Genomic DNA, 12604 nt, shown 5'->3' with positions numbered 1-12604 from the left:
AAATCTGAAGCCACAGAATTTCCAAGTTAGAAGAAAGGAACTAAGAGTAACATAAAAATTTCTCAGCAATAAGAAAGCTACGAGTCTTTAGGTGTATGGCACAGGTAAAGACGTATGAAGTCAGACTCATGAGATTTATAAAGAATGAAAAGCAGCCAGCGAGGATCCCAGGAATAAGAATTCTTAGTAACACAAGATTCGCAGGGAAAATACAGCAAAATCTCCAGTGCTAAAAATGGTGGAGCTAGAGTTTTATAAGCACATGAGCACCTTAAAGATGCAAAGATTTAGAGACTTTACAGTTAGCTTTCCTAAAAGCCTCATTTGACAACGTTCTCCTGTAGAGGGAGCTAAGAAATTTGACAGCTCTAATCATCTAATGGTTTCCAAAAGTGCATCAGGAGGTAGCGTTTAAACCTAAGTACGAAAGTCACAAGTAGAAGAAATGTTTGAGGGGGGCAAATCCAAAATAAGAAGACTGGAAACGTGAGAACAGGACAGGACAGAACTGGAAGGCTTGACTGAACCTTAGTGTCCAGCCTGTGTGCACGTGTGTGTGTGTGTGTGTGTGTGTGTGTGTGTGTGTGTGTGTGTTCTTGTGGGGGGGGTAATAGAAGCTCTACCAGTTATTTTTTCCTCCTCAGCCCCTCCCACAGCACCACATCCATTTCCTGGGCCTAAGTACATCCATTACTACTTGATAGATGAAATACACATCCATGTACGTGCACCCCTGGCAGATACAGATACTGTTGTGCCCAGATTATGACCCCAGAGAGAGACCACCAGAGAGGCCCAGACTGTAATAAGCAAGGTTTAATCAGCATAATACATCTCCATCCCTGTTGTAGTGAGGTAGAGAGGAGTTGTATCTCCTCTGTGGAGTAAGCTTTTAAAGGCATAACTATAAAGAGACTCTTTGAAGCTGCTTTGGCACAGATGCAAGGACTTTTGCTCCCTCCCATTTTGCTAAGTCAGCTTTTTCCTTCTTCTTAGAGCAAGGCCACTGTTCCTGAGTTAGGCCATCTTTATCAGCCTGTACCAGGTGACTGGCTGGGCTGATCTAAGTGACCTTGTGCTCGGAATCTCCTGGCTGGGAGATGGGAAGGCCACTATTTTCCTGGGAAAACATTCTGCTAGGAAATTTCTTTTTGCCCCTTTGAGAATAAGGGGTGAGGGTTCTACAATATAACTATCAAAATCATTCTAACTGGGGCCTCTACAGAACAGGACTTCAAAGTAGGAGGACAAAGAAGAAATTTTTGCTTTTGATTTGTTCATCTTTGTCTCTTAAAAAAATAGATGATAGTATATGAATATATATGATAGTGTGGATCTGGTCTGTATCAGAGTGATACAATTATTATTGTATGCAACAGGAAAACACACAATTGTTTAGTGAGTCACTAAATACCTAATATTCTTTGATGCTGATCTCTGATTTTTCAGAATTCAGACAAGGACTTTAAAACTTTCTAAAACTCAACTTCCTTTTTTTTGTTGTTGCTTATCTTTGAGAATATAATTTAAACACAACACTTCTCCCTTCCCTTCCCTCCCTCCAAACTCTCCCATATGCCCCTCCCTACCCTCCTTCAAAGCCAAGGTCTCTTTTAATCATTAATTGTTATTGCATGCATATATGTATTTGTATATACACTCATATTACTAACCATAACTTGTTGAGTCCATATAATGTTACTTGTATGCATGTAAACTGCAACTTTCTATAAAGCAATGTATCTCATTGGTATTAAAGAAGAAGAGAATATTATTTATTCATATTTAATACTTCCCCCAATGCAAGATCCTCTTTTTTTCTCAGTGCTTTATGAATGGCGAGGCTCTCCAGCTAAATCTACCCATTACTGAGGGTGTCTATTTCTACCACTTCATGGACAGACAGAGCACTTAATGTAGGTTTCAACACTTCCAGGCATTATATCCCTTAGAAGCCCTTTTCTATTATGAGACAGCCATTTTTGCCAGATTTGTTTTCTGTTTACTTAGACAAACTCCTCCACCCTGGAATAAACTCCATTCTCTTATCTAGTTCTTGCCTGCTGGAACTTTTGAGGACAAGTTGGGCAATGTTTTATCTTATACTTCTGTAATTAAACCCCATGTCTTACTGGTTTAAACTTGTTTGTTTTTGCCATACCGCTGGCATTTCCACAGCTGCTGCTAACAATTTGTTACCTACTGTTTTCTGTGTACTTCAGTGAAGATGAATCTTTAAACAAACAACCCCGGGGAGTCTGCTGGTTACGTGTTGCTCAAGCAGACTCACTAAGTCCAGATGAGATAGCACCAGCCCAATGGGCGAACAGCCAGAGTGGCATCAGCTCAGAACGTCAAAGAACAAAACAGCCCAAAGGCAGGGAGAAGAGAGACTGAGAAGCAAAGCACGCTGAAGTCTGAATGGAAAGGGCCACAGAAAAAGTGAATTATGCTTCTACTGTTTGAAAGGAGGAGCCAATTCTGAAATGTTTAAGAAGTTAAATCTATGCCTGCAACTCTCGGAAAAGGGAGCAAAAAACTTAAAGCATAAATTTTAAACGGTTCTCCAGAGACTGAATTCAGATGGACAGACTAGGAGTACGGATATGGGGTAACACATTGGTTTTTCTTCTCTATAGAGATTTGCGCTTTCGAGTTAAACAGTGTTTAAACTGAGAGTGAATCCTACTTTCTTCACCGTTATGTCCCAGGATGCAATAGGCTGCAGGTACAGAAGCTCACTAAGCAAAGGAATCGAATTTGCCTTTCTAAAATCCTCTTTAGAAATGAGGACAGAAGAAGAAAGAGATGAAAAGCAACAGACGGTCAGTTTTATAAGGCAGCATCACGCATCCCAAGACCACTCCCTGGATTCCTTCTAGGAGCTCCGCTACAGCCGACGCTCTTCCCATCTCTGCCCTGCTCTGGCTGGTCTCCATGCGCACTAGCCCCTCCTCTTCCCACCGCGCTGGTCACCCTGGCTGGGGAAACACGTTGGAAAAATGTAAAAACCCATTTCAGATCTAAGTTTTGGGCAAGAAGTGATGGTTAGATTGGCGCAAAAGATAACGTAATATAGTTCGTCCATATCTCGGAGCAGGTGCCAACTGAGCTACAGCCCCGATTTACCACAGCAGCTTAAAGATGGGTGACCCATTGCTCACGTCGGAAACGCATAAAGGTGATGCTAATTTGACCCCTCATTTGTGCTTAGGGAACCTAATATCCACAAGAATTCAGAGTCACTCTTCTTATACAAAAACCAAAGCTACTAAGAAATATGGCCCGTGAGACATAGGCAGGATGACAGCAAGGCTCTGCTTGAAATAGTATCACCCAGCAAACTGGTGAGAGACTGGGACAAAGTCCCTGACCCAAAAGAGAAAGAGCCTCACCTCTGCACCAAGGAGCCAGAGTGTGAAAACAGTGGCGTTACTGTACCTGCTTAGCAATGTAGAATTTAGTTATAGATGACTTCTTTGTCCTGGATCTGCATACACTGAAAAGCTGCCAAGGGGCCAAGAGCCAAAGAAAGCCCAAGGGAATCCACACGAGAACAGTTTGTTCAAAGCAGAGTGTCAGGTCTGCATCTGGTCTGTTCAGTAATGAGCCGTTCTGGGGATCAAAAGGAAAACATTGTTGGATGCATATCCACACTTTTTAAAAGATGTCCATACTCCCAGTGTTCTCCACAGGCTTCCAAACAACTGAATTCAGCTCCATGTCTATAGCAAGCCTTACCTTTTAACTACCTGTAATATTGCGTTCATCATTAATATAGTACATTACATTCAAACAGATTTATCATTTAATGATATTTGGGGCTTTCCTGGCAATCCCACCTCTAAAAACTTACTTTCATGTGATTTTAAGTGACTTTCTACATTGACTAGTCTGTGTAAAACTCATTAAACTATCTATCAAATTGTAAGAAGAAGCAGCCTATTCCTCTATCCAAAGGGGAGACTAGTTCCCCAGGGGTAAGAACATGTAACTAAGTGGTAGGTAATGTACCATGCAGGTACCAGACAGAGTATTTAGTCATATTATGGCTGAGAAGGCTTATATCAAATCCAAGGGGACCTAGTATATTTCAGTACAGGAATGACAATGAACTCTTGGATACTTTGCATGTAATAAAGAGTCTTTGGGGATGGGTTCGTAGGGAGGTATCAGCTCCTGTATTGGAATCAGGAGAAGGTAGATTTTTCTTTTCTCCATCAATTCTTTCAAATGATTTTGCAGATCTGTTGATACTGATGCTTTAAAGGGGGAAGTCAAAGTACCTGCCAAGATGATTTGCTGAATAATCTCAGGGGAGGTTCTCAAGGGATGGTTTGCTATCTTCTAATAGACTTCACGTCCTGGCCATGGAAGTCTGGCGGCTTGAGTTCTTCCTAAGGGATTAAGGGCTGTCTGTAATGTCATTCCTGCGCCTCTCATCACGATGGAAGGTCACCAAACTTTAGAATTCAGAAAATTCACCTAGCATATTTTTATGGTTTATTTAACTTTATTTTATGTGCATTGGTGTGAACGTGTCAGATCCCCTGGAACTGGATCTTCTGACAGTTATGAGCTGCCATGTGGGTGCTGGGAATTGAACCCGGGTCCTCTGGAAGAGCAGTCAGTGCTCTTAACCACTGAGCCATCTCTCCAGCCCCTCACCTAGCATATTTGAGTGTGATGTTAAAAGTGTGCAGGCAACACTCAGAGTCTCACTCTCCACCGTCTAAGCCACTTGGTAATGTGCCTGTCTTGAAAATACCAGCTCTCCACGACTCTCCAAGTGCAGCTATTCTTGTTTAACCTCCTCCCCAAACACCTGAACATTTCTCCAGTGCATCTGCTTTCTCTAAAGACAGCGGTACCCAATTCTAACAGCTAGGAGATGCTCTCAGCCCAGGTATGCTAACACACCACAAGCATTCCAGAGGCAGGTGCATCTCTGTGAGTTTAAGACCAACCTAGTCTACATAGAGCATTCCAGGCTAGTTGGCACTATAGAGACTTTGTCTCAAAACGGCAAATAAAGGTTATTTCAGTGCTCATAATGTACAGATTTATAATTCTGGCCTCAACTCATAATCCACACCCTCTAGACCACACTATTATCAGCTCAACATCGAAACATCCCCAAAAGGCTCAGACATGCTTCTCCTTTTCCTCCTGCCCTACAACTGTAATTAACAATTCCATTCCTAGCACAGAAGAAACCGCATTTTCCTCCATTTCTCTGGTAGAAGGTGCTTCTGCAGCTACTCAGTCTACGAAAATCATCTGCAAACAATAAACAGCTTAAGAATGAACTGTAGGGCTGGAGAGATGGCTCAGAGGTTAAGAGAACTGACTGCTGTTCTGGAGGTCCTGAGTTCAATTCCCAGCAACCACATGATGGCTCACACCCATCTATACTGAGATCTGGTGCCCAGAACCCTATATACATAGTAAATAAATTAAAAAAAAAGAATGAACTGTAATATCTTTCCTAGATGGTGCGATCAGGTGGAGAAATTAAGAATTATTTTTCTTCAACAAACTAAACTTTAGGCCTAATACACTTCTAAATTTACTGGTTCATACTGATGGCCATGTTTGCCCAAGTTGGAGAAGAGAAAACAAAGGAATAAATGTGATTTCTCACCCAAAAAGTAGAGTTGCAGAACTCCTCCATTCTGGTTTCCAGAGCACCTCCGTGATGAAGCCTTTCCTACGCCTGTGCTGCTGCTTCTTTACCCGTTTCCTGGAGGAAGGCTGATGACAAGGGGCGATGAGCTCTTCCCATTCTCAGGCCTCAGCTAAAGGCAGGGCGACCGACCTTTCATCCTAACCACTTAATAGTTAACTTTGCTGAAAGTATGCTGATGTCATCCCAGTGGATAAACATGTGGCAGGGATCTCCAGGTACAGGGAGGCGTACGGGCTCCCCAAAGGCCCTGTAGTGTGGCCGTATACAGAAGGAACACATTGAAGATGTCAGTACAGCTGGAAGGCAGGAGCCCGGGAAGCTTTTCTTCTCCTGAGTTTAGTTAGCTACCCAAGGTCAACGGAGGGACATGTATCCCAACACGTGGAGTTTTGCTCCTCTTTGAGCTCTGTTAAAGAGTTCACAGAAATGTTAAGTATGTATTCCTCTGAATTTTCAATTAAGAACATATAGTAAAAATAAAACATGGTTTAAAATAATATAAACTTTATTTGAAAAGGTCAAGTTATATAAAAAGAGCAAAAAGCATTGTACAGCAAATATAATTTAGGCAATAAAATGTTAATCTTAGCTGGTAGGACTGTATTTATTTTTCCTTTCTATTTGTATAATAACACTTAAAAGTACATACCAAAATTTATCATCTTTACCGGTTCTAAGTATATAGTTCAACAGTGCTAAGTGGACTTACACTGTTAACCAATTTCTAGAACTTCCTGCCTTGCAGAACTGAATTCTATGCCAACCCTGTATTGTCCTCTTTCTCCATGTGAAGCACGCGTTGTTTTGATGATAATATAAACAAGTTAACCTTAATATATCTTGGTTTTTGTTTTGTTTTGGGGACAGGGTCTCACTGTGTAGCCTTGACTGACCTGGAATTCACTTTGTAGGTCAGCCTGGCCTGGAACTCAGAGATCTGCCTGCCTCTGCCTCCTGAGCCCACCACACCTAGCTCACATTCTTCTTTACTGAAATAAGATGTTATAAATGAGTTCTGCTATTCAGCTGCAGATCATGCTTGCACGTGTGTTGATAACAAACATAGTTCTATGTAATCCTCTAAATTATGGCATTTACCATGTCAGTAAGTATGTCTTGATATTCTTGATTTAGGATGTTCTGTAAAAAAATCTTTGTACATAGTTTACAAAACAAAATGTCTAAATTTTTATGTTTTTCAGCATATATCTCGTTTTCATTTTCTTCTAGCAAAATACAACACAAAAATGGATTTTTTTTTTTTCGAAACTGAGGGCTTTGCTGTTGTCCTGAGTCAAAAACAACAGTGGTCCTGACCAGAAGCAGCAGCTAAATTCAGCAGACATTGTGATAGCCAACAAGGACCCAGCGGGTATCCAGAGATGGTCCCGCTGCAGCGAGAACAACGGCTGCCACTCTTCAGAAGGTGCTAATTTCTAAAGGAATGGATGGCATTTGGTTAAAAAAGCTGAGTATGCCAAGAAATACCTGACGGGTGGTGATAAATTTTGGTCATGGAATTTTTACAATTCTTCCAATAATGAGAAGAATTGGCATTCCCCTTTGCTGAGCGCCTGGGTTTGCTCTCATCAGGAAAAGGCGGCGTAAGTGATGCTGGGTGAGTCATGAAGCCCCAGCCCCGGAGCTCCTGAGCCTCTCTCACCGTGAAATGTTAAACTACAACAAGGACGGAAATACCAAAAGATTAGATGCCACGCAGAAAAGAGATCAGATAGAGAGATTAGGTAATTAATTCATCTTGACTGCTCTGGCTGGAGTCCAACAGTGGTCGATTCCCAGGACCATCCGCCTCTCAGCTGGACGCTGACTCAAGGGTAATTCCAGAAGAGAGAATCGGAAGAATCACCCAGCCAGAGCACAGAATTATGAGGAGAGTGAATTGTTTTAAGCCACTAATTAAGCTGACTTTTTGCACTGATATTTAAATAATGCTGGTCATTGACCCTCTAGATCATTTAAACGACCAGCAGGCATATATGATGAGTTCAGCAAGGAATTTGACAAAATATATCATGATTTCTGAACAGTTTAAGATTAGATGACATGGATCTTTAGTTGAACAATTACATATTCAAAGACATGAACAATGAAGTAGCAGGTATCCTGCGAGGCTCTAATAAAAGCTCTCCTCATCTTCGTCATTTTAAGCTTTTTATTAATCAGTATTATTGTTTGTGAGAGAGATGCACTGTGCATATGTGAGCTGTGTGTTGTGTGTGAGGAGTGTCGGCAGTGTAAACCACTGCACACATACAGCAGAGGCCAGGGGACTTTTAGGAGTCTGTTCTCTCCTTGTGAGTTCTGAGGCTTGAACTCAGGTCGTCAGGCTTGTGTGCCGCTTTTCCCCTCAGAGCCATCTTACCAGCCCACCTTCATTTTTTTCGAATGGCTGGTAGGAATTAAGAAAACTTGCATTTAATGGATAGCTATAACATGCCAGCACCATTACACTGCTTTTTTCTATGATTTTTTGGACAGTCCCTGCCTCAGCCTGGTGAGCGCTGAAATGACAGGTATGCTCCATACGTCTGGCCATTACAGACTTCATAAACAATAAATGCATCTTTATATGAGGCACCCCTTTTTGTTTCATTTATTTCTTTCAACAATCCTATAAGGGAGATATTTTTATTCTTGTTTTATCAATTAGGAATCTGAGATTCAGAAAGCCTAAGAGAATCATTCTACATCCAACAAGTTACAAAGAATAATGTTTCATATCTATATACAGAAATACCAACCAGTCTTCCACTCTCAAATGAAATAGGAGACCCAAGAAAGGATATCTACTTTGGGGACAAGGTTCACCTAGAAAATCTGTAAGGTTTTGAGATTCAGTGAATACAAAATTCACACAAAAGACAAAAATAGTGCTACAATTCCCTTTTCCTAAAGACAAACAAATTTAAAGGATTTCTTTAAATTACAAACTGTCCTAGGACCTTGAAGGTGTGATCTAAGTCCAACACATGCAGAATTTTAGGAATGCTCCAATTCTTTCAAGAAAGGCTTTTTACTTACTTAATGAATTTTCTCCTTTTAAGGGCTCCTCATATTTAAAGGCTGCACTACAAAGGGCTGCAAGACACAGGAAAGGGGTCAGAAAGTTAGTCTTATGTTACAGGATTTCTCTTCATTTCTTTTCTTCTTCAGTTGTAGAAATGTAACCTAGGACTTTATTCAGGACAAGCAAGAGCTCTCTACCATCCAGCTATAACCCCAGCCACCAAATCTCTTTTATGTGTCTCCATAAAAGCCTTTGCACAGCCCAGGGTATGCACGTAAAAAGAGCCTTTACCGCACTATACTGCAGTCAGAACAGCGATGCATACAGCAATAGTAATCTCGGCAGGCTCTGTGTCCACTGACAAAGCAATCCTAGTTTGTGTGACTTTGCAGAATGAAATTTCATCATGACACATCCTTGTTTGCTGATGCACCACTATAACTAATCATGCAGACATAACTAAGTGACAGATAGTGTTAATCATAATGACTCAGGAGAAAAATGTACTATATTATTGGTACGTAGCAATCAAAGTCTAACTAATAAGTTATTAATTGAATAAGTTAGTAAAGAAGTTTTTAAAAATTTACAGAAGTTCAGTGACAAAGATAATGTAAGAATGGTGCACCTTGGATAATGATTAGAGACGTGTCCAAGGAAGGTATCTTTCCTGTGTAATGCTCAAACACCCTGAGTAAAGAGGCAACAGTAAAAAGATTGCTTTTACTGTCATAATTTAAAATTTAGCATAGTAATCTTTTACCTAGACAAAAATTAAAAATTTTTACCATGAAAAAATTTTGACTATGAAATAGCAAAATAATTTCTCCCATAAAAGGTAATACTTTCATACTGTTAAAATGACAGCGATTTTTTGTTATTGTTTGTTGTAGAATATCCAGGAACCAAGGGCCAGTGTGTCGTTCAGTGGTAAAGTACTTACCTATGTGCAAAGCCCTGAGTTGTTTTTTTAAAAAACATTTTTTAAATTTTTATTTATTAAGTATATAGTGTTCTGTCTGCATGTATGCCTACTCCCCAGAAGGGGGCACTAGATCTCATTACAGATGGTTGTGAGCCACCATGTGCTTGCTGGGAATTGAACTCAGGACCTCAGGAAGAGCAGTCAGTGCTCTTAACCTCTGAGCCATCTCTCCAACCCCAAAGCCCTGAGTTTTAAGTATAGCACTTAAAACAACAAACAAACACCTCCAAGGATCAAAGAAAGATATACAGGTAATAGTTAGCATCATTTTAATATTTTTACTGTGAAATTATTTTCCTTTCAATTACTAAAACCTAGAAAATAGTGAAATTCTTCCTGAGGGATAAGTTGTAGAAAACGTATTTAAATAATAAACTCATTAAATTAGACAAAGTCTGCCCCCAAATAGGGCAATTACTAAAAGAAAGTTTATGTGGTCTTTACGCTCATATTTTTAAAAATCAAAAAGTTGCAGGTAAGCCAAGATGCTTGCCACGAGAGCCTGACAACCTAAGTCCACTCCCTGGAGCCCACATAACAGGGGAAGGTGAAAACCAACTCCACAAAGTTGCCCTCTGCTCTGCAGAGCCATGCCCTGGCACACTGGTATGTGCACACACACACAAAATGAAAACAATAAAAATTATAAAAGTTATCGATGGCACAGAATCATATTCCTAGTAGATTCAAAGAATACACCTTTGTTTAGAGGTTGTGCATTTTGGGAGGAGGGGTTGTTGTTTGTTTGAGACAGGGTCTTACTGTGTAAGCCCGGCTAGCTGGAACTTTCGATCTTCAAGCTTTAGGCTCCTGTAAGTGCTGAGATCACAAGCAGCTTTTAACCTTTGACACACTAGACAGAATGGAATATCCTATACAGTGTTCTTTGGAAAGTAAGACATCAACATATGAAAGATTTCTTAGATCTTGACTTCACACATCCCACAAAATATAGTCGTGACAAATTATAACACAACAGAAGCAAACAAACTAGATTCAGAAGATAAGCCGTAGTAGGGAAGATACCCTCTGGGTTCTGAAAAACAGAAGGTAATATAGGGGAAAACACGATTTATCATTTTTCAAAAGGAAATTTCTAAGTCAAATACTGCTAAGAAGTACCAGATGGAAATTTTATCTGGCATAATTAACACACCCACAGAGGGTGGGTTATGGAGAAACATACAACTGCACGAGCATTAAGTGCAAGTAAATTGTATAATTATTCTTAAGAAAAGATCTCACTATATTGCCAAGACTGACTTCAAATTCCTGGGTTCAAGCAACCCTTGTGCCTTTTCCCCAAGTATATGGGAATACAAGCACGAGTCATTGCCTAGCAGGAAATTAATATCCATTGCTTTCAGAACTTGACAACTGAAGGAAGTGACAGGATTTGAAGAGGGTAGAACTTTCGCTCCCCAACTCATCATCAGTGTGACCTCGTGAGCAAAATACTTGTTAGACAAAGATAAATCCCAGCAAAAAGCACTGCCTGGACATATGCCTCCTATCAACACTATCAAATGCACCCCCACACACCCAGACAGGGTTTCTCTGGAGCTTTGGAGCCTGACCTGGAACTTGCTCTCTAGACCAGGCTGGCCTTGAATTCATAGATCTGCCTGCCTCTGCGTCCCAGGTGCCACCACCACCCGGCATGAAATAATATTCTTACAGCTGATGACTAGACTTGCTGTAGACAGTAATGTGAATTGACAACATGAAAATGGCCAAATTGGTGCGCTCAGGGAAGTTTGCTAGACAAGTCTTTGTGAGCCTACTGCCAAGTCTACAAAACACGTGTGTTTATATATGCCCCCACACATGAAGACATCTGCAAATACTTTGTTAGCAGTTTGCTTTTATTTGCTTGAAGCCACCTTTGGCGGTCTATCACCAGTAATTTTAAGGAGTTTAAACTAAGAGGCCCACATTTTGTTTAAATGATACCTTAAAAACCTAAACTTGACTTTTAAAATCTTTTACTATGGAGGCTGCATCTACAGAGTGAGCAGCAGGTACAGTGGGGGCAATACATATTCAGGCTAAAAATGCTGTTCTCAAAATCGTGACTTTGACCTGAGAGACAACTATGTTATATCACCATTGACTTAAGAGATTTTGTTTCCCTGTGGCCTCTAGAGACAGGAAGGACTACCTCCTCAGCATCTTGTGATTAGACTCTCGGGTATGAGTTACAAAATCGGCAACTTTGATGACGGATGGAACAGAGTCCTATCTTCACAGAAACAACAGACTTCTGAGCAATCTCGGGTATAGAGTGCATCCTCTGAGAAACAGGCTTAAACTCAGAGTGGCTTCAATGAACTCCATCGAACTTCTGAGGCCTTTGAACTCAGTCAAACCAAGAGACTTACCTTACTGCTAAGATTGCATTTCCAAAGATAAGCTGTATCTCTTGCAAATTATTGACATACTACATAGCTTTAGTTTTCCCAACCCTTAGCAACAGCTGGACTGGGAGTGGATTGTTTCTTCGGATAATTTAGGGCTCCTTGCAAAGGTTATGACTAAACCAAAGTGGCTTGAATATTTGTTTTACGTAACTAACTAAATAACTAAACCCTGAGAAATTACAGCTCACCAAATTCCAGTGGCTCTATTTCATACCCCACTCTGATTTTGAGCTTTATTTTTTTTTTTTTTTTTTTGGATTTTTTGAGACAGGGTTTCTCCGTAGCTTTTGGTTCCTGTCCTGGAACTAGCTCTTGTAGACCAGGCTGGCCTCGAACTCACAGAGATCCTCCTGTATCTGCCTCCCAAGTGCTGGAATTAAAGGCATGCGCCACCACCGCCCTGCTGAGCTTTATTCTTTTTTTAAAAAATATATTTTGTATATATGAGCGTTCCACTTGCATGTTTGCCTGGGTGACAGAAG

At 40.6% G+C, this 12604-nt stretch overlaps 1 protein-coding gene across 1 annotated transcript in view; it reads right to left on the bottom strand.

The window, feature by feature from the left end:
- The window catches only part of Abcc2 (ATP binding cassette subfamily C member 2), a 62325-nt gene extending 56519 nt beyond the window's left edge, over positions 1 to 5806 (bottom strand). Inside the window, exons 1-2 of the mRNA XM_005352327.3 lie at positions 5645 to 5806; positions 3442 to 3615 (exon numbers count right to left, since the gene is read on the bottom strand). Coding sequence (XP_005352384.1) covers positions 3442 to 3615; positions 5645 to 5674 — 204 coding nt within the window. The 5' untranslated portion in view covers positions 5675 to 5806. The remainder of the gene's footprint in view (positions 1 to 3441; positions 3616 to 5644) is intronic.
- Positions 5807 to 12604: the final 6798 nt, after the last annotated feature.

Source organism: Microtus ochrogaster, chromosome 8 (genome assembly GCF_000317375.1).
Source record: "Microtus ochrogaster isolate Prairie Vole_2 chromosome 8, MicOch1.0, whole genome shotgun sequence".
NCBI classification, from domain to species: Eukaryota; Metazoa; Chordata; class Mammalia; order Rodentia; family Cricetidae; genus Microtus; species Microtus ochrogaster.
Note: the sequence above shows the minus strand (reverse complement) of the source record. Positions and strands in the feature narration are given on the sequence as shown.